The sequence below is a fragment of the Magallana gigas genome, chromosome 2 (genome assembly GCF_963853765.1).
Source record: "Magallana gigas chromosome 2, xbMagGiga1.1, whole genome shotgun sequence".
NCBI classification, from domain to species: Eukaryota; Metazoa; Mollusca; class Bivalvia; order Ostreida; family Ostreidae; genus Magallana; species Magallana gigas.
In genome coordinates this window covers 18,279,316-18,305,079 of record NC_088854.1, presented here as the reverse complement: position 1 = coordinate 18,305,079, position 25,764 = coordinate 18,279,316, and the positions used below count along the sequence as shown (strand labels likewise).

The window sequence follows — 25,764 nt, the reverse complement described above, 5'->3', positions numbered from 1 at the left end:
ACGTTTAGTCGATCGCAGACTGTGAATAAATGGCGGAGGGATATGCAATTACAGTGCGTCATCCTAAAACACTAAAACTGCGCAATATAGATCCATCGATGGAAAACTTGTAAAGGCTATCAGTAAGAAAATACGTACTTTCATTCAAAATACATCTTGTGCAACCCGGAAACCTTCAATCTTCGCAACATCTAGCTCTGTCACAATCAAAATGAAACTGAAGGCACGCAACTTTCTAAGAAGATTTTTTTTATACTAAAATGTTTAAATGACACGTGTTCAAGTTCGAATTTAATGGATTTGAATTTTTTTTTATTACTAGTTATCTACAGTTTTTGTATTTTTGTATAAAATTTCAAACGAAACCAATTATTAGCAGAAAAAGAATCTCTATTCCACAGCAGTTTTAGATGGGTACGTGTAAAGGAAAGACAAATTATTACTGCATTATATTTCCTAAATGATTATTACATATCATAGTTAGTATTACCTAGCCGTGAGAAACGAGATAAAACATCATAATCAGTCTGTGCAACTTTATTTGATTATGAATCGTACAGGCTGTTCCCGAGGTAGTTCCTATATAGGCATGTCAGGCAAATGCTTGAGTAAATTCGGTTTGTATTGATTACTGAATGAAAAATTTAAGTTCCGAGTCGTTTATAACGAGAGTTTGTTTCTATTGTGGAATACTATGGAGCGATCGTTAACGCTATTGTCTGCCGAGCTTTTATCGTTAGGTATTGGATTTTCGTTAGAGGGGAGATTGTTTCTGCAAACAAAGTATAAAAACCCCATTACTGATTTGAAACAAGCGTGTGGACAAATCTTGTGTTACACCGTCAATACAAAATATCTCTAAAGTACCTTAAACAATAGTAAAAACACAACACACGCATAGCCAAATTTAACATGCGCTTTCGCATCGCTTGCTTCCAGAAATGTTAAAGGGGGACAAAATCAGACACCTGAGAATAAAGCTCAGGTCGACCGGTGTATCCACTAGGGAGAAAAGAACCAGAACATGATAGGTAGTAGGCCAAGAATGCCTTTAATTCAGACCCGTTAGGTCCTCTGAAGGAAAATGGCGACGTTATTTCGATACAACACGTTACAACAGCATACATATGATACAGTTGAAGAATTAAAAGCCATATGCTGTTACATGATGAAACTACAGAAACTCAATTCCCCTTGGGAGCAGAAGCCTTGTCAATATCTAAAGACAAAGATGAATAATACATAAGGCCCCGATAGACGTTAGCGTTCCGTCCGCCACGGAACCTTTTTGAATTTCCCATGCGTGTAACAAAAGTCTCGTTTTCGGTGGTATATTAGTAATAATTTGAAACATGCAAACTGCAAATTATGGAATTATGGCAAATAACCAAAAGTTACTGAGTCCGATTCAGCCTTAGTGGGTTACTATGAGCTGCAGCAGTCTAGGGACACCTTCAGCCTACTATAGAACCAACAGTATCCAATAACAGTACTAAAGTAGACGACCCATATATACTTGTCTTATATAAGTCAAAAACTACCTACTGGTCACTCAGTTGCTGATATCCTTGTTACAATTAGTGGTTTATATCCTTATACATCCTTGTTACATTCAGTGCTTTATGTCATTGGTATATCCTTGCTACATTTAGTTGTTTATATCCTTATTACATCCTTGTTACATTCAAGGGTTTATACCCTTGTTACATCCTTGTTACATTCAAGGGTTTATATCCTTGATACATTCAAGGGTTTACATCCTTATTACATTCAATGGTTTATATCCTTGTTAAATCCTTGTTACATTAAGTGGCTTATATCCTTGTTACATCCTTTTTACAATCAGTACGCGGTTTATATCCTTGTTACAACCTTGTTGCATTCAGTGGTTCATATCCTTGTTACATCCTTGTTAAATGTGATCTTAAAAAAATCACCTTGTTCGCATCGATAAGAGCAATCGGGTGACTTTTAGCTTAGTACTTATAGCACAGCATCACCATCTTTAAACTGATTGTAATTGTCTACCAGTATCTGTTATTGAGAGCAATGATTACACAATGGTACATGCATATGGTTACAGATAAATAAGATCGCTGTTACGGTGACATCATTTATTTATTCATTCAATTAATTTACCTTTTGTTTTTGACAGATGAAATGATTGATAACTGATTTCATAGAAATGCTGTAGAATATTTATATCTAGCATGACGCTTTGCGGCCAGTACTTCACTCTTGGAAATTAACAGCAATGAGCTTGATATCTAAAAGAGGAACTCTTAATAGGAAATACAGTACAGTTCGAAGAACGAGGATTGAAGTGTACAGATATAATGAAAATAAATATTGAAATTATTTTTACCAATTTTTTAATCTTACATACAATTTACATTTATTGAGAGAACATAGCAAAACGAGTCGTAGTAAATAAAGTTAACATTCAGGAAAAAAAATTCGGGGTGGGGGAGGGGGGTAGTGAAAATGCAGCCTGTCTAAGAATTAACCATACACAACTTCCTCTGATCTGATAGAACTGATCAATCATTCTAGGTGGGTAATATGGCAATTTTGTGCTGATGATTTGGCCAATTTGACGACTTTTTATTTCCCAGACCCGATAATATCGAACCATCTACGGTAAACTCCAAGAGGAAACAATTAAGCTGTGAATACGTTACGGAACCAAAGGTTGATCAACCACACCAGAGGCTCAACCGAATTTTGTTGCTATTTTTAACCATGACTCCTGTGACGCAACCTTGCTTAATACTTGCATGTAGTATGTTAGAGGAATTTTATAAAAATGATATCAAATGAGTCAGCTAATCAAGAGGGTCAGCTAAAATATTTGATTACATGAGTTTAAGATTAATATATACAATCTGTAAATTCATTTCTCGTTCTGAGTCACGTGTATTTACTTATGCTAATGATTCATGATGTTTTTAAACATCCTTATTGGTCAAATCTAGTCGATACATGTATGAGAACATATACCTTATATATGGAAAACAACTTTTTTTACGTCAGCTTCGAAATGCCAGGGAGCTAGGTCCATGTAAAATAACGGTTTTGTATTGTAACCTACAATTAAGTCGGAATTTGTTCATACCACCAAAGTTTGATCATTTAGATTATCTGTCTATTTATTTTTTTTATTGATAATCTTTCCAAGGTTTGGTGGTATTTTTTTTTTTGCAACAACAGCTTCAAAAGTGATTTTCCATACAAAGGAAGGATTTCACATGACATAGTTTAGCATTTAATCACACTCTATCGATTGCCTACAATATTTAGCCCCCGAGAAATTGCCCTCGCGGGGTGCTTGGATTGATTTTCATCCTTACTCGGGTTCGCATTTTACCGGAGATTAAAAATGATCTCTATTCTACTAAAACGTGAGTGATACAAATACAATATCGTAACATGAATTATCAAAGTGTCATTTGTGCTCTACGTGAAACCGAAAGTACATATCTTCTTCTTTCCAGTTTGCTTGGATGAAAACCAAAGGAAAACCTCTTTAAACAGAGGTTTTCAGAGTTGAACGCCCGTGGAAAAAAATTAAAACCTTGAGATGTATACAAAAACCCTCCTGGTTAAATCTACATAAAATCAATATCACGCATCCGATGATACGGGGTAATTGAAAAATCAATCATACTATTATGTAGAGAATTTCTAAACATTTTCGATTAAGCTGCACAAGGAGGCGAGCTGCCCCGTGAGCACTCGGAACAGCTTAATTATAATCAGTAATAATTATACCAACAGTCTCTCTCTCTCTCTCTCTCTCTCTCTCTCTCTCTCTCTCTCTCTCTCTCTCTCTCTCTCTCTCTCTCTCTCAGCATACTAGTCTCCCTCTTTTAAAAAGAGCATGGTATGATCTGTAAAAATACACTCATCCCAAACAAGTGCATCATTTCGCTCTTAATATTGTCGTTAGCCATGAAAATACGAGATGGAGACAGACGATCCATATGAATTGCCATCTGTCAACATATAGGCATCATCCTAACCTTAGACAAATCCAATCGATCTTTTTGGATCGATCAGCTTAAATTAAAACCAAATGGTTGCACATTCCATATGCATCATATGTTAACAATTTCTATATAGCAATGGATACAGAAGGTAGCTTGTAAAGATAGTTTGAAAATAAACGTTTTGGAAACCGAGAAATGAATGTCTGATTTTAATAATACCATACCATTTTAAATTATGGAATTGTTATAATGTTATTGTTTCCGTCGTTGTCGCGTAAGACAATCACATGAATAAGCAAATTGTTCGAAACCTCTTATAACGTTACCTTTTTATGCAACCTCTGGGTCGCGGATAACGCAAAATTTACTAAGCAAAATTGTGGTTATGTTTATAACAGTGCAAGTTGTTTCTTAATAATCTTAATAAACGCATATACATACACACACGAAAGTCCCAATATATTTAGGATTTTCACGTAAAATACATTAACTCTTCTCATCTAACCACTTTCATAACAGTATGGCATTGTATAAGAAATAAAGGCAAGAATCGTTACGTTCGTCTTTTGAATAAACGAAAAATTATTATAAACACTCGATTTCAAATGCTACAAACTTTGACAGGCACTGTATAACTTAAGACAATAATAAGGTATACCTTTAGAAATGTCCCAGCCAGAAATTTAGTGATCCCGCGACATTATAAGCTTAGAAAGACAGTTTGAGAACATGTTTGGGGACCTCCGGGCCGACGTTTTCTCTGCGAAAAAAAATCCCTTCCTGAAACACAACAATTCGTCAAATAGATCCAAAACCAAAACAGCGATAATCGCCAATTCCTGGAACTACCATATTTGTGAAGCCCCGCGCACCACCGCTTCCTTCCCTTCAGGAAGCAAGAAAAATTCGGTCACACAGTGTTGACGAATTTGGTCCTTTTCCCACAATGCTGAGATTTTTCAAAGAATTTACGGAGTTGACAGGCCGACGTTTGAGACAGTGGCACCAGGTTGGTCCGTTGTGTAGACTCTTACACTCTCTGCCTCCAGTCCGCCATTATTACTCTCTGCGTCTGATTGCTCGCCATTGATTTTTTCCCCGCTATGATGCTCGGCTCTTGGCGCTGGCTGGTGGTAGAGCTGTGCCGATTTTTTGCTGCATGTGTACCCACATATTATTAATGACTATCAATATTTCCCTGTAATATTATTTCAACTTTGTTTTCGGGTTGTAGAAGGAGTATATTTTCATTGCTTAGCTTAGTGGCTTGCCACACAGAGGAGAATGTCATACTAGAGGGGTATCAATGATTGATTATAGGATAAACAGCTAAGTAGAACAGTAATATAGCAATCATTGATCGTCGGAAGTCAATACAATGACTGTTATCTAATTCACACACAGTGTCCCTCAGTCCAAATATTACCCCGTTTGGCGACCAATTCAAACAAGCGGTTAAAATGCCGTTCCTATATCTTGAATATCTGTCATTGAAAGATCCGATATCTAGAATTATTTAGATTTATTTCAAGAGGATGCTCTGTGTTTAGATATTTGTCGGTCAATAAATCAAAGCAGTCGAAACTTTTAGCATACTGTGCCTAAACATAAAACCTGAACATATGTTTATGTACGATGTAATGAATTTTTTTTACATGTAAATCTTGATAAAGTACATTTGCAGTAAAAGATTAGCAAATCATTTCCTAGTACAAAGAAAAAGCGCACAAAGTATGTCCCTGACTTCGACGCTAGAATCACTGAACTAGACAGTCTTTGATGTGTTCGTGTGACTCGGCGATTCCTCTTCTATCCGCCATTATCTTACGTCATTTTACGTTTCAAGCTCTTCTTCTTTCTATGGGCGTTTTTTTGTTGATCATTATTTAAATGAATTTTAAGCAAGAAACAAGAGAGAAAAATATTTAGTCCTCATACCTAAATGGTTCCGAACTCTATTGGTAGTCTTTGATGTTTAAAAAAGGCATAGTTGTAGAAAAAAATATAAACATTTTTAAAATCAAAAATATTTAGTATTTTTAAATAAAAGACTGCCAGACAGCAGTTTTAGATGCAAAAACAATTAACGATATTTTAAAATTTCATTTATTAACAATTATTGCATCAGCTGTGTGGATCATGAATTAAATAGTTAATAAAAAAAATATGAGTAAATGACAATAAATGATGATTACTAAAAAATATATAAATATACTAACAGATAATAGGCTGTTTCCAGTATTTTATTTAAAAAATATTAATATATCTTACCCGAAGTACTTTATAGTCGATGTACAAACATTATCTCGGATGCCGTTGTCGATAAAACTACATCTTCATCTTCCCATATTGAGCCCCCCCCCTCCCTCCGCAGTACTGTCTATTTCTACATAATTAAACGTTAAAGAATTCAGCAAAATAACCCAGATGATTACGAACCTTCATTTGTGTGTATAAAAATGGCTACAGCGCTAGCTCACCAATCTATTCTAAAGCAATATGAGCTGTATTTTGAAAAAAAATATTTTACTGCAAAAACCTGCTATATTTTTTATTATAATAAGTCTGCATGTAACTTAAACTTTTATGATATTTAAGATTTTAAAAAATCATTCATTTTTGTAAAAAGAAAGATTTCTCTTCTAAGGAATATATAGCAGATCAATTTGTGTACAGGACGACAATAATTCAATTTTGCTTCAATTAAACATTCTCAAAGGCTTTCCCCACAAAAATATGGCTAACAGAAATTTTAAAACCGTAGTTTTTTTCGTCATTTTAGTAAAAAATAACATTTCCGTAAAAAATAAATTCAGCATTGAAATGCAGCTCAAAGATAAGCTTGTAAAGTTATAGAGGTGACTCGGCCATATAACACACCTGCGAATGTGTTCGAATGTTGTCTTTATCGTTGTTAAGTCTATCATAAATCCAGAGGTAGTCGAATGAAAGGTCACGTGACTAACTTCGAGACGAGTCCGATATTAATGCAGTTCCTGCGAAATTTCGAGTGGAAATAGAAGTGCTCGTATCATATTCTCTAATTAAAAAATGTAAGTATTGATCTTTTTTCATGTCATATTTTACTCTGATTCTATGATATATGTTAAAAAAGGAAAATGAAAGCTGAAGGATAAATGTTGTTTTTAAAACATCTACCGGTCATAAGTACTAAAACGATTAAAACGGTGACCTTCGGAAACAAAAACAAGAGAGAGAGAGAGAGAGAGAGAGAGAGAGAGAGAGAGAGAGAGATAGAGAGATGCACATTATATCTTAAATGTAATCTTTACTTACGCATGTACATGTAGTTTATAATATCTTTGTATTTGTTCAATGTAAACATTTAAACAAATAATTAAGAATAAAAGAAATTTACGTTTTTGGGAATTGATTTTCATCAACTCTCCTATGCAGTTACTCTGGCAATCCGAAAGTGAAACAGTGTTTGGACCTAAGCACAAATCATCACCGCTGACAATTAGTTCTTGAAAATAATCGATAAATTCGATGCAATGTACGCTGAAGCATTTTTTTAAAGGAAACTTATTTATAAATACCTAATAAATTGTCAGATTTTAAAAAAGTACGAACAATTTAGAAGTTTTTTGCAGTCGTATGTATTCCTACGCCAGAGTTCAATATACAATGTAGTCTCGTTCAACCATCGGCTGTCTCCGTACTTCTCCGACAAGCAGAGAGTCAGTCTATATTTAGAGGTCGCATCATCAAGCTATCACGTGACCTGGTATCTCTTACTTGTCGGAGATTAACGGAGACAACCGAGCATCTGGTTGAACGAGACTAGAGTTCATTATTGGTTGGATCCATACACTTTTTGAAATATTTCGAATACCGATACATACATGTAGTTTGATGAAATCAATTCATTTTTTTAATATCACAATATGATTTATAAGAGGTTTTCTCGAAATTCTTGTCGGAAAAGTCCGAGAATCCATATTATAAAAATGTGCGTAATTCAAATAGAGATTATAAACTACTTGCCAAGCAAAATAACATAATAATTCGTTGATTTTAAGATAAATAATAATCGATAAAATCAACTCCCGTCAGTACTTCAGTACTTTGATTTTTTTGGTATGTTATACTTATCAATTCTAATTTTGGTTTTTTGGAGAGAGAGAGAGAGAGAGAGAGAGAGAGAGAGAGAGAGAGAGAGAGAGAGAGAGAGAGAGAGAGAGAAAGGGGGTATATTTCATATTACCTGGCATGATGCACAGGCTTTAAGATTTCCTCATTGTCCAATAGTCCTCCAAATATAACATCGTTTGTCATAGAAAAGAAACTTGTGATCATACTTTAAATTGGCAATTATAGATAATACAATTGTTTATTATTCAAATCTGAAAAAATACACCAATGAAATTGTTCTGTTGTCCCTCTGTTAAGCCTTAGGAAAATATTTGAAATGAAGATGATTATATTGATGTATCATAAACCCATTGTTGAGAGCTCTTGATAGAAAAGTGTGCAGCGATTTATTACGGTCTATACAATTAATTTTATTTTTTTTCACTGATTTTAAATAATATTTATGCTTCATTTAACAATAATGATCACATGAATGATGTAAACTTTGTTTGAATTTACCATATATATATTTTGTTTCAGCCATAATGTCATGAGAAATTTTCAGGAATACATGATGCTGAAATGAAATTCCATGGATGAATTATATTACGTGCCCTAAAAAGTTTTAATGGTACATTCAACGATTTCAAAGTCAATTTTTGAGTACTTTATCCAATATTAATTGCCACATCTATAAAATTTTAAGCCCTAACGCGAACCGTAATCAGCTATGTGCCTTAAACAATTACCATTCCGATATTAGTTTTATACACCAGATAACATAAACAATCCAATGTGTTTTTGTTTTATCACTAATAAAATATGAGCAAAAAATTATGAACGACAGCGTGATATTCGAAATCGTCATCAAAATTTGATGAACAACAAAATACAAGCCCTATTTTGCAACAACCAGTTTAAAGAGTTGTTAAATTATTTATATCCCAAAATTGTGCAATCCTTTTACACAGCAGTTGACGATCAGAAGTAGAAAAAAAACCAATGATAAGGTGAAAAGAAGCCATGGGTTAAAACATATTAAACAGCAAGTACATGTATGAACAAATGCATTACAAAGGCATGTACACATTTAGCATCTTTCTAATTGAAGACGAAAAACCTCGAAGACACCTTGAATGAATAAGGTGGGGGTAATCCAATAGTGTTCTCGTTAATCTTATTGTCTGAGAGTTTATCTTGGGACGTAACTGACTAATTGCTAGACCCCTGAACTGATAATCAAACAGGGATCAATTAATAATTAATACCATACACGAAAATTTGAACAAATGGCGTGTAGCTGTTTACTCGATGAAATCCTAAATTATGCATGGATTCTCTTTTCCAACGATTCTAAGAAACAACTTATAATTGAGGTGTTCAATTTGTTTTGGCACCGATCTTGAGTTTCATATAATGTCAAATCATTTTGTAATCATTGAATTTTTGTTCGTTGTCAACATCCAGCGCAAATAGCCTTTGTATCAATCAGCTCTTCTGAGGCATATTATTAAACGGTTGTGAATTGTTACTTTTGAATTAAATTAACATATAGGTCTGGAACCAATTGTCGACATATCATTGTGCTATGTGGGTCGGGTAGTACAAGCCTATAAAACACTGACTAAAGGCTACACTAGAGTTTGTTTTATTCTGAGGTTTCCTTCGGGCAAGTAAAATTGTTGCGAAGTTTTCCTGTTTGGATGGAGAAGTGTTAAGACAGGATCAACTATGTACAATGATTTTGTCGTGTTTCTCGCAATTCACCAAAAGGCGAGAGATTAGCAATAATCTGTACACCCAAAATCACGAAATATGAAGGCGTAAATGGCAGAGGAATTACCACTTATTTTTACTCCCCCACAAATTGCAGTTGGGTTTCCCTCAAACAACAGAAATTGTATGCTTGAAAGCAGAATCTGATGATTGATTAAAGGCAATAAAAACACAAGTTCCAAGCAAACAGTCATATCTATATCTCATAATCTAAGGCATCTACCATTCTTGTTTTAATCTCTACCCTTTTCCATATATCAAACTCCTGGAATAGGGTTACATTTTTTTCGGGTGTGAAGATAACCTGCTGTAATTCGTCTACTAAATGATGAAGATGAAAGGTCACAGTACGGCGATAACAAAAGAGATGACTATACAATGGTTTCGACCAAATGATATAACGATGATGGATCGAATGAAACCAGATCCTGATGCTTCGATAATATTGATCAAGAGCTAAAGTCTATTGCTAATTTCTTTATGATCTTTACACATAGGCAAGGAGAAGGAACCGTGGTTTGAAGAGGGAGTGCGAAGGTTTTACAGCTACCTCGAGACCATAGGCACGGAACAGTCCGTCACGATAACAGAATTCATTATGGCCCCGCCATTGGTGTCTGCACCGTTTGCAACGGCATTTGGTCTAACAAGATCAGTTCTGACGATACCAATGTCCTGCACTGACAAATTCTAGTATAGTTTGAGCGGGTTCGTAATTTAGCTTTAAAGGTTTATATAGCCTATATATTAAATGATATTCCATTTCATTTTGAGATGATAAAACAGTAGAAATATTTTTTTTAAATCCCAACGATGCACCTAACTACACACTTTGTTATCCGAAGGTACTATGATACATATACTTCCTCACCCCCTTTATTCTTGTATTTGTTGAAGGGATACTTTCCTTGTTTGTGGATTCCTTGACATCTCATCTATATCACGATTAGGAATAAGAGATTGTCTTCCCTCGGGTATATTAAAATGTAATGATTTTTTCCTACATGTATTTTGGTAGTGTTGAATGATTACATCAATCGAAATATGAATGAGACATACAGAACATTAACACATTTCCAAGAAATGCAGCCAGTAAATTTTGTTTCAGAAGAAATGTGTTCATCTAGTACATGAATCCTTACTTCAGAAGAATTAACACATTTCCAAAAAATACAACCAGTAAATTTTGCTTTAGAAGAAATGTCTGTTCATTTAGTACACGATTCCATACTTCAGAAAAGTGTGCTATAGCTTGGCATTAGATATCACGCAATATAACGCACTCACGCCGAAACACAAAGTGCAATTGTGTTCAATACTGCTCATACCTTCAATAATGTTCATTTCGTTCCTCTTCTCAATAAATATTGACCATAGTTATGTAGGAGGATAACTTAAAATGACGTTCATGGCTGAATAACACAGATAGATACCAACTGACGAAAGTTGCATGGTCAAAGTGTAAGATTATATGGGTTTTTTTTATATTTCAGAGATAGTCTGAAATACCGATACTAAAAGTATCTGATTAATTGGAGGATTCAGGCGCATAGTTAAAAAGTGCCCCGATCCAGTAATTAGCTTCAAACTTCCCTCAATGTCATGAAGTTAAGAGATTTTAATCGTACCAACAGCTTCGTTGACCGGGGAGCAATTTTTAAAAAAATATTTCTTTGGAGAAGATTTCCAAAGGTAAAAGCGTCTTTAAGCACTTTTTACGATGTGCTTTATTCTTTCTCAAAGTACTTAAAACCCTGAAGTATATGTACAATGGGATTCACTTAATCTAGAAACACTCCCTATTAGCCCATCTGTACATTCACATCTGTCAGAGATGTATATGATATAAAACGAATGTCTGGAAAAAATAAAAAGCTATTGATCGCAGAGCATTCACTTTTATTTTGCTATTCCTTCACGAGCAAATTGATTTCTTCCAAAAATATACGATATCTCTGAAAAATGATTAATTTATTAAATATTTATTGTAGTAGTGATGAGAAATATTGATGAATTTGGGTACTTGGTGTATCTAAGAAAATAAAGAGGGACTGGCAAAAGAGAGATTTGTGACACTGTATGTCGAAGAGAGTCAAAAGCATATTTCAAAGCGAGGATCCTTGTAGCCTTCCATCAATTATCTGCAAGCTAAGAACTTCGATCACGTCAGGAAAGACATCCATACCCTCGAGAAAGTCGGAATTCAGATCCAAGATGAACATCCAGACAACCTGGATGTGCAAATTAAAGTAAAAAACCATTAACTGGAAGTCTAGGATATTGAAGACCTTACGACAAAATGTCTATTTAGACATTAGAGATACACTCAGACATTGCGAAAATGGGAAGATTAGGTCCTGACATATCTATAAAGGCACGCCGGATAGGAGCTATTGATTTTCTATTGCATGAAACAGAAGCAAAAGTGCAAAATAAATAAACCAACTGCAAAGAGGATCCAGTAAAGAGTGCAGGGCTTACTGATATTGATTTATTAATAGACCACCAATGAATAATTGTTAAGATCAGCCTGAAAAATTAATTTTTCCTAACAAAATATTAATCTTGCATTGAGGCGACATGTTTTGTATAAAAAGAGGAGAATTTGGTAAATCAACATGGAGTTTGCTATTGTCGTTTGCTCGATCTTTAGGGGGAAACGGCTGTTCAAATGTCTCATACAAGGAAAGCTTAACATGATTAATGAATCCTCTATTGCTCAACTTATCTTGAATAGAGAGAATTCAAATAACACCATTGGAGAGGCCCAGATCACGGGAATTCCGATCTACGTCATTGACAGGCGGGAACTTCTCCTAACGACCGTTTGGCGGCCTTAATGACCGACGGAGAGAAAAAACGACTTGGGCCATTCCTTGAAGTCGTTAGCAAGCAAAGTGTTTTCTTCAGCCTGATGAGTTTTTCTTTCAATTTACATACAAGATGCATCATTGATACGAGTGTCTGATAATTCTATCTATTTATCATTGTTCTGCACTGAAACAAATACAGTTGCAGTATTGAATGTTATTATCAATATATTTTAAAAATAATTTTACGATGTTAAAAACAGCTGTAAATTTTGATTAAGATAAAAATAATTTCAAATTGATCGAATTTCATTTCACATTAATTAAATTCGTGATAAATTTCTATGGGAGCAAAACAACACGTGGGTATTGCAGGAAAAATATAGAGGATCGCGACTGGGATCGACAATCCGTTACAATATTCATACAGTGACATCTGTATTGTTTCAGGCAAACAATCGATTGTATTTCTGAGGAGAGAGAGAGAGAGAGAGAGAGAGAGAGAGAGAGAGAGAGAGAGAGAGAGAGAGAGAGAGAGAGAGAGAGAGAGAGAAATTTGTGTTATTAATATGAATCATTAAAACAAGTGGAACGATTCGGAAGCTTTACTGTCGACTGTGTATTGGGCTAAAATGGATTAAGCTTGATCCTTATGCGACGGACTGAACTACCAAATTGCATTTCCCTCGTTGTTCCTTTAAAGAATTTCCCATTATGACTGAATGACCTTTCCATGAAAAATATTAGCGTGGTATTTCAATCGAATTTCAGAAACGGACATTAAAGACTACATATTTAGAGGAGGAAATATACATCCTCCAAATGTTGCATTCGTGGATAATAGCCGTAGTCAAGCACTTTGTTTTGTTTTGTTATTTAGCATTACTCCATCAATGCACAAATCAAGTATATGTGCTTGAGCATAGTAAACCGACTCTACATAAAAACACAGGGTGCATTTTGAAGAATCACTTGAGCATACACCACCAGTTAGGGGTTGCATGCTCTCTTTAATGGCGTTCTCCATTGATAATGATGAATGTAATGGCTAATAAAACATTGATGAGATTGATCGCCATGACCAGCAAGTAAGTATATTAAATAAATTAATGACCCGCCCCCCAAAAAGTAATAAAATAAATACGAGTCCAAAAGAAAAAAAGCTAACATTATGACACCAATAAACAGAAGAGAAAGCCAGTAATATTAATTGTAATTGTTTTTTTACATTGATGCAAATTCATGACCTGAGATGAAGCAATATGTGGTATGATTTAAATTACTACATGTATAAACTGCAAACTAAGCATTGGGACTAGTAAAGAAGCCTTTAGAAATGTCAAATCTTAAATGTAGGGAGTTCCTAGCATTGAAGAGTATAGCAGTATTGGAGTGTGCGGGGGTAATAGCTGTTGGATGATCTGATAATGACGCTAACACGAATGATCTTAATCAGATTCTTATGAAATTTGTAGGATGAGTTTGTCACGATTGTTGTCCCATTAAGACTACATAAGCAAACAACTCATAATGCGTACATTCTGTATCTTCATCATTCAGAAAGGCTGCTCTTGGATAAAAAAAAAATATATCTTAAGAATTTCAATTGAATGTTAAAACTTAACTCTTCTTTTACAGATTGACAGGTATGCAAAGAAATTGCCGAAAAAAATACCGAAGGTAATTTTATAATGATATAACACTTTGGCTATTCACTCAGAACAAAAATGTCTTTTACGAATTCAGTTGCAATCGATTCAAAACGGGCAGAACCTTACACCAAGAACATGTGTTCATCCAATATGCAAAACTTGGTACATCAAACCATGAAAGTCATAGATCATATACAGAATTTATGACGTCATCAAGTGAGAATTATGCCACGTTGTCCTACATATGACACTGAGACAGCGCTAGTACCAAGTGGTATCTAATTTTGGGGTAACGTGAAGTTAACGCGATGTCAGCGGAATATTTCCATGGCGACATACATGTAATTCTATAGAAAATGCTGGTTTGACGTCAATTTGTCATATCGCCAAGAGACGTTTATCCTTATCAGGTGTCAATCCTACAGAAAATGCTTCGTTAACTTGCTCAAAATGCAATGCACCATGCATAAAACAAGCATTATCGAACACTCGCTTTGTTTTACACTGTAAGATACATGTATACAAACAATTTAAAGTAGTGTGTCGATATTTTTTTCACGTGGGATTGTAGTATAAGATTTCTAAGCAACATAAAACGAGATTGAAAGATACGATCATTTGATCCATTCTCCGATGATAAAAAAAGATGACAAAACCAGTGCTAAAGTGTTCGGAACTTGTAAACAACGTCGAAAAATTGCGAAATTATTTTGGTGAAAAACGATTGCATTGAATGACTATTAATCACGCAAAAAGATTCCTTGCTTGTGACAGAGCAATCAATGAATGCGTGGGAGGGGACGGGGGTTGGATCAATCGGACACAAAAGCGCAGATACGGTGCAACAATCTTTCCATGACGCTATGCGATTTCTGTCAGTTTGACGGGTTAGCTGTTTGTTTATGGAAATTATCTCACAGGCGTAACATTAGAGGAAATCAAATCTCGGAGAAGCAGCACTAGGAATACTTTTCGAACTTCATCATCTAATTGACTCGGTCTTTGCAAGATCGAATTGGATGCTATGTTCAATCTTTATTGTATGTTGTCCTCTTGTATCACTATGTTTGGTTAGAGTGAATAAACTGAACTTGAACTTGATAACAGAAATGCACGACAAAAGAGTTACCAATGCCTTCTGAACAACAACAACAAAAAGACAACCCCCCCCCCCAAAAAAAAAAAAACCCACAAAAAACAACCCCCTCCACCCCAAAAAAAAAAAAACAATAAAAGAGGACACTGTCTTGCCGTTATAAAATAATACATGTATCACTATGTTTTTAAGATACGGATTAAATATTCACTCTAGGTTAAGGGGCCATACAAAATGTAAAATGACCACTTCGCGCGTACATTTTATCATCTATAACAATTCCTTAATGACTAGTCTAAAGAAAGTGTGTAACTGTTGTCTAGTTACTGGAAAATATCCAAAATCAGTGGACTGATGGGCTTGTAACAGTTCTTCATGAATGTGTATATAAATGATAAATATAAATAGTACGTGTACATTTTTTTAAAAGGAGGGGTACAAACCCTTTCCCTTATGCTTTGGTGATAATATACGTGACTGCGTGCTTGAATCAAAAATAAAATAACAAAATACAGCCAGTATAAGCTCTACTTAGGGGCAGCTCCCACGTTCTGGTGACACAGCTGTCGCAAAGAAGTTTTTAACTACTTTAATAGGGCTTGTTAAAGAAGACTTAATAGTATTTCATCAAGGAAATGTCTAGTTTTTGAACACTATTTGCTGCATCGCTTAAAAGAGGGAATTTAAAATCGCATTTTGTAAACAATTTTGCCTTTCGGCTATCATTAAAACACAACCTTTAAAGGTATCATAGGAATACACGTATTCTGAGGTGGATTTTCTTTACACAGAACATTCATATATAGGTTATTGGCATTAATTTCAAGTGATTCTACGCTAATTTCTCTGTTTACATTTAAATGAAAAGAGAAAATTTCGGAATCAGATAAAATTAATAGCTTGACAAAGGGGAATCACTTGAAAATCTAATTATTTAGATTAAATGCTTCCAATGATTAAAGTTTTACAATCGTAAGTTTTCACTGTAAGTATCGGTGTTGATGTTAAGGATTTCCTTCACTCTCTAAGCAAAATAAATAATTCCCAGCCTAAATTCAAATCAAAACATGTGTACGGGGCCTGACCACTTAGTTCTAATCCCCTTGTCAGATTTTGCCACGTATGAAAACCTGGGGTAAAAAATTTCAAAAACAGTCTATAAATAATAATTGAAATTGCAAGACGATTTAGAAGGGTACACGCTCGAGCAGTTTGATGCACACGGAGAATGAACAACATTCAACGTGATATGCTGGTTGTTATCTCCATCGAGCTAACTTGTACTGATTAAACTTGCACCCCCTTATCACACCGACTTATGAATGTTTGATGATCAAACTGGCGACTTACGTCAGAAATACATTGCCTGTTTGTCTGTCCGTCAGTCAATTTGTCGATCTTTTATAAAGCTTAGTCATTTTTCATTGACTTCATAAATATCGGCCATCAAATAATTAGAAATGACCAAGATTAAAACTGACGATGCATGTTTATATTCTATGTAATAAAGGAATTATACATGTTCATTGTGTCGAACCAAGTCTGAATTGATTATGAAACCAAAAATAGCTAATGAATTTGAAAATTCATACATATAAAACTGACTTTAAACGATCTCTTGCTATAAAATGCGATTGATCCATATCCCTTTTTTCATTCTTAGAGCTGACAATGTACAGAAATTCACCATAAAGCTGGAAGTCCCACAAGAACATTATTGATTCAGTAAAGCAACCGACAAACTACCGGGGAACAGAATTCCACTGGAGATTTTGGGGTCGCTATTACTTATTACTTTTAGCATCGTCCGCCACATTACTTTTTTACTCTGACGATGATTCAGCTTCTGACATACGTTGTAATAAACTGACTAGGGAAATACCTGAGAAAAAACTAAAATACATTGTACGAAAATTGTACATAAGCAATCAACATGAAGAAACGAACGCGGGAAATGAAATCAATGGAACCCGACGTGTCATGCCCATTTCTCATGTACATTGTACCATGGACTTGTCGTGGAAGAAATACGTCTATTTGAGACAAACGAAAGGTCGTCTGGATATCACGCGAAGTAGTCGATTCATCCTGGAGCAATAACCAATAAACGGAATGACGATTGGCCCTGTGTCACCGGGTCCTTGGATCGATACTCGGGACAGTCTGGTGACAAACTGGTGTATGCCGTGAATACACCGTACACTTCATTTACATACTGCACCAACTTAATGAGTAGAAAAATCGTTTATTTTAGGACCAGAGTGGACTTTATGACCAGTTTCCGAGATCTGAGAATATTATGCAAATCTATGAGACAATCTCAAGAAAAATACCTTTCTAAATATAAAAATACGACATGTCTTTGTGTCAATTATATGCAAAGTGAATGCACCTATGCAACCCTGTAAGATCGATCCATATGTTTATGAATTAATAATAATATGTGTATGGTTACGAAACGATCAATAAAAAGCAGGAGTTCAGAACATGACAAGAATGGTAACTCGAACTCCACTTATTGCATAAGAACCCCATCGCGCGGTAGAAAGGATTCTATGAAAAAGATTTTTGGATCATTTCGCATTTGATCATTTCGATTTCATCTTTGGAACTCGATTCTTCTAAGTTCGAATAATAGATCTAATGAACAGGAAACAAAATTGTTCTTACCTGTCTTTATCAATTTATACAAGATTATCTTAGTTTCTAGAGCGACATATTTTAAATAAATCTTTTTTATAATTCTGTCTACAACCATACTTTCACACCAACCCTTATTTTTACAGCGCGACTTTGAATACGCCCGCAGAATAACTTTCGTTCGAAGTTTCATGTACAAATGGTTATTTACAAGTTATTTAAGGCATGGCACAGTTGTAGAAGATTTTGCTCCGTTTTAATTTCGCCCTTAAACTGTTACAGCGAGTAGTGCAAAAAGAAAAGATGCTTTTTTTAATTGCAATCCAGCACGTACATGTGTATGTTTGCATATGGAAAGTTAATTTTTTTTAATAAAAGAAGAGGGGCTAATGGAGTTACGATCTCTAATGGCTGTCTTAGGCTCGCTGACAATTATATCTTGTTAACATAAATAGTAAACAAAAATAATTCATAGCGAGATTTAGGTAGTTGTAAATGCACCAAAAGAAGAGGGGCTAATGGAGTTACAATCTCTAATGGCTGTCTTAGACTCGCTGACAATTATATCTTGTTAATAATAGTAAACAAAGATAATTCATAGCGAGATTTGGGTAGTTGTACATGCACCGATAATTAAGACTATGTGAGTACATGTACTATAGTACTTACTCGGGGTAGTTTCTGACTGTTTTGAGTCTCGTTTGGAGTATGGCACATGTTCGGTAGTCTGAGGTGTCCACTGCCCGCCGCCGGGTGGGGGGAAGTCGAGGCTTGTTCTCATCCTCCTCATTTACCTGCTCCAGGTGTGAAAACATGGACGGTGATGCGGCAGGTGTTGCTAAGGAGGCCCGGCGCCGCTGGGACAGGTGGCGGCTTCCGGTGGCCCCGATCATGTTTTGAGCCTTGTAGCGGAGCCTAGAGTTTGCTGCAAAATGATATCAATGCATTAGAACATTTATTGCCAAAAAATCACACTTTATCTATTTACAAGCATGGATATGATATATATTGTAGATTGATCAGATTAACATGTTTTATTTCATCTGACTATCTTTCGTGGAATGTGTCACAAATCGTCATTTTATTTGACCATATTTTAAAAAACCTTGCAACCAAGAAATGAATACTCTATACTAGGACAGTGTGTTGGCTGCTGCTATATACAATGTGCATATGTATATGTTGTTTTACCATGGCGCTTAAAATAAATTCTTCTTTCTTGTTTTGTCATGTTTTTCAGCTTTTTCGTTTTCTTTCGTTTAAGAGGATTTTGTTTTCGGAAAGGATCATGGTGATGTTCACTTTGTTGGTGAGAGTTTGTTTCCTCTTCATTATTCAAAAACTTTTTGAGTCGATATGACAATTTTTTAGACCGAATTCGTTCAAAAATATTCAGCCAAGATGTTTTTCTTGCGCCATGTGCTGGGTTAAGTTTTTGCGCTAGTCCCGGTTCTGTTTTAAGATAACTCTTTCCGTTCATTTCAGCTGGCCTTCTGCTACGGCGGACAGAGACCGAGGTTGGAACAGACGACTCTCTTGAAATGTCGTCTGCATCCTCACATTCCCTAAGCCAGTTTGCAGCTTTTTGCCTCGAACTCTCCCCTTCATCTTCGTCAAGATCCAATGTGATTTCATCGTCTTCTATTATTTCACTATCGTCTTCCGTAATTTCTTCATCGTAGCCCAAATTGGGGTACCCCCCGCTGGCTATCGCCGATTTGTCTTGGTCTGTTATATTTTCACCAGAAGATCGGGATAGAAATGACGAACTTGATAAGTAATTTCCTTTCTTACGCCGCAACTTTTGTTGCTCCATTTCATGCAACTTCTTTAAAAACACTGATCGCGAACCACTTTTCTGCGCCATTTTTGAGATATTGCAAAATACACTACGTGAAGCAATAAAATCCAAAGGTAATGACAGTCAAACACTTCACTATTAAGTCATATCACGATTCTCCTGTTGTGTCACATGCACTTTAATTGAATCATTTATCCCAGGCAAAGTTGCTTCAATTTTCGTGATTCCTGATCAGAGATATTCACACTTTGTCATCACAGAAACTTTATGCCTATATCCTCTAATATTTGTGTTCTATTAGAGTGAAAACATTCCCCCGGTCTTTAAAAATCCCGAATTCACCCATTGAATGAAGGACAAAGACGAGGTTTTTTTTCTTCATGTTCGCAATAATCTCCCACAATATTCGGGTCTTTTAAAGAGACACTATACAATACACTAAATAGCTGCTGTCCGTAACGCAATCAACCAAATAAAGTCAGATAAGTACACCATTTCATTGTGTCTTTTCACATTTTCTATGTAAACTTTCATATACCCAAGCACTGTTGGTAAATTCAGGAAACTATATATTTATTTTAGTAATATTGACTATAAAGTAACTGTCGAACGGTGTATCCACAGCCTGGCTTATGCTGGGTAGAGGCATAATAGAAATTTACAAGCATTTGTCTAGTTTAAGTACTAATGTTATTTTTAAACCGTTGCTCCGATTATTGGGAAGTTATATATAGCGTTTTTTTATGTTATAAAACATAAAGTTATCGCTTATATATCTTAATGTAATTACAGTATATGTGAAAAGCTGACATTAAGATGGTCAAATAAAAGGTTCAAAAAAATAAAAATATTTCAATTTTTGGAAATGAATTAGGAGAACGTAGTTTATCGTAGTCTTTCGGATTTTGGATACATTAAAACTTATTACAAACGTACTATAATAGTGTTTTAAATTTGTTACTAATAATTCCACATAAACAAGATTATTGTCAATAATTCCCTATAGAATTATTTTGAAAATAAACATTCTTGTTTATCCTTGATTTATATTTATACACTTTGTTTTGTGATTAAACAGCTTTATAGTTTTGCCCCGAGACATCAAACAAAGTAACCCACACAAACTGACACGAATGATGTGTCGTTTCTTTTTATATGGAAAAATTAAAAAAAAAAGATAAATATATTATGATTTATAATAATTGTTCTAGATAATTTCCATGCAAACTTATTTAATTAAAAAAAAACACCCCTTGTTACAAGTAAGAGTTATCTTTCTTTCTCCAATGCTTCTATTCCAAACCCGTGGAGAAAATAATTTCATTTAAATAATAATTCTCCTTTGATGTTTACTGTATTCTTGTTATATATCTTGATATAATATAAAGTTTTAAATATCATAATAGATCGTTGAGATTGCGGATCAGTTCCTGCAATTTTACCAGGATTGGCTCAAGCTGCAGATCAGCTCCTACACATTTTACCTGCCTTTTTGTACGTGGAAAAGAGGTGAAATTGGCATAACTTAACTTTCCAACATATAGACACACACTACTAGACGAAAGAAATCAGAAACAGTAATTAGTCTGCCATGATAAAATATGGTCCCTGTTATTACAAGGTCGTTTAGTCGGCTCTGATAAATAGTTTTTGTTTCGAGCACACATTTATTAACAATTTAATAACCACACAGAACTACCATCTCTCACAAATTGTACATAAAACGGTTCAGGACCGTAGGCAAACGACATTCGGCGTTATCAGTGATAGATTGAACGCCCGTTCAAAAAGACAGAAAGTATCACGCAACAACGCAATCAAGTCAGACCTGTTAGCTTGGAGTGCGCCAATGCATGTATCTACACCTGATGAAGATGGGATCGTTATTGTACAAAATGTCGCCCTTGTTTAGTTGACAATTTTTTTTCAAAATAATAATTACATATTTAGAGCTGTCTTTTAGTACTGTTAAGATGTTACGATTTTACTTTTTGGCAAATATCGCGAATGAAAAAAAAAGTTTCCAGGAATTAAATATAGCATGTTTTACTCTACAGAAAAAAATATAGAGGCTGAGTAAAAAGTGCGCTTCCAGGAAGACAGAGTTTTTTCTTTGAACAAATTCTAGACTTAAAAAAGACTTGATCACTCGATTTTATCTGAAACAGCTAATTAGTAGTTGATAAATTGTGCCAAACACTGACACTAGACAAAGAAAAGCTGGTTCATTTTGACAATCGTACGATTGGTCAAATCTCGTGTTCTCATGATAGACTTACATGGATGAAAACAACTTCATCTGTGCGCTGAATCATATAGTAAACGTTCAATGTTTGTCTGGTCGAAGTGTTTCAAAGTGGATCGCCTACTTCAATTAAACTCTTTGGCTAGTTTACTTTTAAAAGGATAAAATTTGATTCTGACTCAATTGTTAGCCCCCCCCCCCCCCCAAAAAAAAAATACAAACCAACCAAAAAAACCAAAAAACTATTGCGACGGAAAGCAGAAACAATGACAGGTTGACTGGTTTTTAAAATTTCAAGTCGGTTAAAACATTCATGATCATCGCTGCCCCCGAGTTCCTGTGGCTTTTAATTACCAATCAATTTGAAGTAGACTTTAGTCAAATTTTTCAATCTGAATTCGAAGCAAAATCCCATTATAAAAAAGAAACACTTTTATGCAATATGCAATCACTTTTATTTCCCTCGAGATTCAAAATTTCTACCTCATACAATAAAGAATGTTATCTAATATAAAAAAATCAATTTCGAGTAAATTAGCGGAAAAATGATCAGTTTAATTTATATATGACATGTTGTTAAAACTATTAGCTAATTAAAGAATTTCACGTATGGCAGATTTTACCAATTTATAATGATATGATGCATTAGACAACGATACAATGGTTCTATAAGCCGCATCACTTTTTGAATAGCAGAAACATTCGATCAAAACCATCGGAATTTACCGAAAATGGATATTTTTTCCGTATTTTGAAAATAAATTTATCATAACGCAACCCTACTTTCAATGCCCTTACCTCAAGTATTGCATGGGGAACAGTGTTCAAAAATCCTATAGTACTATTCCAAGCAAATTCGTTCAAATGAAATACAAGCCCTGCGAAGACAGCAAACATCATATGATATTAGCACTTTGATTGGGCCATCAAGTAGTTTCGCCGATTTGGAACAATGGGTGTTAAATGCAGTCCGCATGCAAAAGAAATGGAGAAGCAATAAAGAAACTCAGATAGAAAATGGCTTTTTTTGGAGCTGGTTGCCATTAGGAAAACTTGATGTACCCTCACGATGTTGTTTAGATATGAGTTGAGTCTCCAATTTTTCTATTGATTTTACAGGTGATGACGGATATAGAGAAATAAAAAGCAAGTGGCCGTCAATTTGAGACATAACATTGTCTCAGGAAATTTATCCTCTCCTGCTACATAGATTCAAAAAACGGTAAATATGGATGTGAAAAGACATAGATTACTCAGAAAAAAACCCAAGATGTCAAGTAAAAATACTTTTTATAGTTTGGGAGGAAATCAGCAAGGTCAAACGACAATCCATTAAAAAACAACCGGTCCTTAAACAAAACAAACATGATTTCCCCACAGAAAAGATCATTAGATGTTTCCGACCACTGACTGAAACCAATTACCAATCTCCAGGTTCTGGACACCATCTATTGATGCAACAAAAGGGAATTGGATTGCATGTACATTTTAAGCCCTTGTTTGATACACGACAATCGTGCATCTGCCGTTAGCCTTTGAAGACAGATTTTAGTTCACACGGGATGCTTATGAAAGTATGCGTTGCCCAAGGGTAAGATTGTTAATAGATGGCAGTAACGTTTTCCCAAATTAGTTTTCGTTGTCGGTTTGATAACTAAACGGGTGTTTGATCAAAACAAGGTAACCTGTGGTTAACGGATGCCATATCTGCAAATGGCCAAGGTAATAATATTTGTAGGAATCACAATAAAAGATACACGGTAGCATTACTGCCGAGGTCTTCTCAGTGAGCATCGAGAAATCGCGTGTTCAGTACCATAGGTATATTGGTTATAAATGATGTTCGATTAGATATAAAATACAATGCGAGAATGTATACTTTACTTGAATAAAATCGGCGTGACATGGAAAAGATTTTTTTAATTTAAAATAAATTGACCGAAATTAAATGATTTCGTAGATTACTACAAGTTCTAAAATGTGATCTGCCTATTCAAATGATTAGATATTGCCCAAGAACTAGAGGGTGTTGCTGATCTTATACCGTGCTTGCTTGATTCACAAAAATAAATACTTTGATTAGTTTCAAAGTAGCATTCATTTATTGATTTTTCCTTTGATCAAGGTTTAGTAAAGAAAACATTTTGGACTCTTTTGGAAATAAACAGCAACTGGGACGTCATTCGATAAGAATAAAAACTGGAGCCTAAAAGCCGTAAAATGCACATCAAACCTTTCTCTCTTCAAGATATGATTCAAGGAACAATTAGTAGAACATTGAATATTGTAAATCTATATTGTTTACGAAGAAAATACGGATGGACGACTTTTAAGCTAAGTTTATGACTTATTAAATCGGCATTAAGAAAGGGAAGTGGAATTGTATCCACAATGGTTAGTGTAGTTCCACAAAAACAAGAGGAGGAAATATCAAATACTTAATGTCCGTCAGCGAAATGTTCTATCCAATATTATCTGGTAAAATCTGTCTGGAACAGAAAATCGGGTCAACTTTATCGAATTATTATATATCAATTATGCAGCTTCAATTTAACATTCCGATCAGGTTATTCGGAACGAATTTATATAAAAGAATGGCTACTCAGACTTGAAAAGAGTATATTTGACAAAAGGTATATGAGACAGGACCAAAAAAAAAATTAATATATATTCAAAATAGTTCAACTGATTACTTTTGTTTAAAAAATGAATTATATCCTTATGTTTATAATGATTGGTATTATTCATATTACCAAAACTTGAAAGTGATAATTATACGAAAGCCTAATTGTCAAATAATGGAAAACCCTTACCTAAATAAATAACCATAAATAAAATTGTAAACTCCTTGTCTGACTGCATAAATACACGAATGAAGGTTTTCTACATATGTACAGTTACTTTAAGTCAAATTCTTTATTCCCTCTTGACTTGGGCTATTTAAGAAGGTGACATGATAGGCTTTTATTGCAAGGAGAACCAAATTAAACACGACCAAAACACAATAAGTTCTCCATTAATTTCATTGCGGAGATTGGCCATTTTATTACGTAGGGGATATATTCCTGTTCAGACATCGTCTGAGATACAGAGAGTAGACAGTTTATTGACTAAACACCGTGATTAATTAAATGCTAACGTTTCTTCTCAAGAGAGCCGGTTGATGATGGTTTTAGAATTGTTTGGGGATGCTGTAAAATTAGAAGCAAATTCAAGGAAATTTGTTGCAAGTAAAACATTAATCTCCGATGATGGACAGTAATACTGCATTTATATATCGGTCACAAACAGATAAGGCTTAAATAATTTTTGTTTACAAAAAAATGAATTTCTTTATGGATACAGTTAATATTGTAAACGAAAAAAATTATCAACGCTGCTTTGAATTATATGACATGAATTTGTATGTTTCAAAATAAAACCTGTCAGGTGTTTGACGGGTACATGTAAAACATAATAATAGCACAATATGAAACAATGGCATTTAGTCAACTGAATGTTTTGATCAACTTACTGATAACTAAAGATCTGTAAAGTGACTGAACGACAAAGCCGCAGAACTATTCCGTTCGATCACCTTTTCCACGTTAAGGTCACATTTCAGTTGACTGAATGGCAAAGTATCATTCTACATTATGTAAATTTTGTACTTTCTTATAA

General features: G+C 34.7%; 1 protein-coding gene across 8 annotated transcripts in view; it reads right to left on the bottom strand.

The window, feature by feature from the left end:
• The window catches only part of LOC105322251 (voltage-dependent calcium channel type A subunit alpha-1), a 71,032-nt gene extending 50,831 nt beyond the window's left edge, over positions 1-20,201 (bottom strand). For 4 of the 8 annotated variants that reach the window (XM_066075350.1, XM_066075351.1, XM_066075349.1 and 1 more), the window contains exons 1-2: positions 19,250-20,199; positions 18,728-18,983 (exon numbers count right to left, since the gene is read on the bottom strand). In XM_066075350.1, coding sequence (XP_065931422.1) covers positions 18,728-18,983; positions 19,250-19,925 — 932 coding nt within the window. In that variant the 5' untranslated portion in view covers positions 19,926-20,199. Of the gene's footprint in view, positions 1-18,727; positions 18,984-19,249 lie in introns of all 8 variants that reach the window. The other 4 variants (XM_066075347.1, XM_066075345.1, XM_066075346.1 and 1 more) reach the window with 2 other exon arrangements.
• Between the last annotated feature and the right edge of the window lie 5,563 nt (positions 20,202-25,764).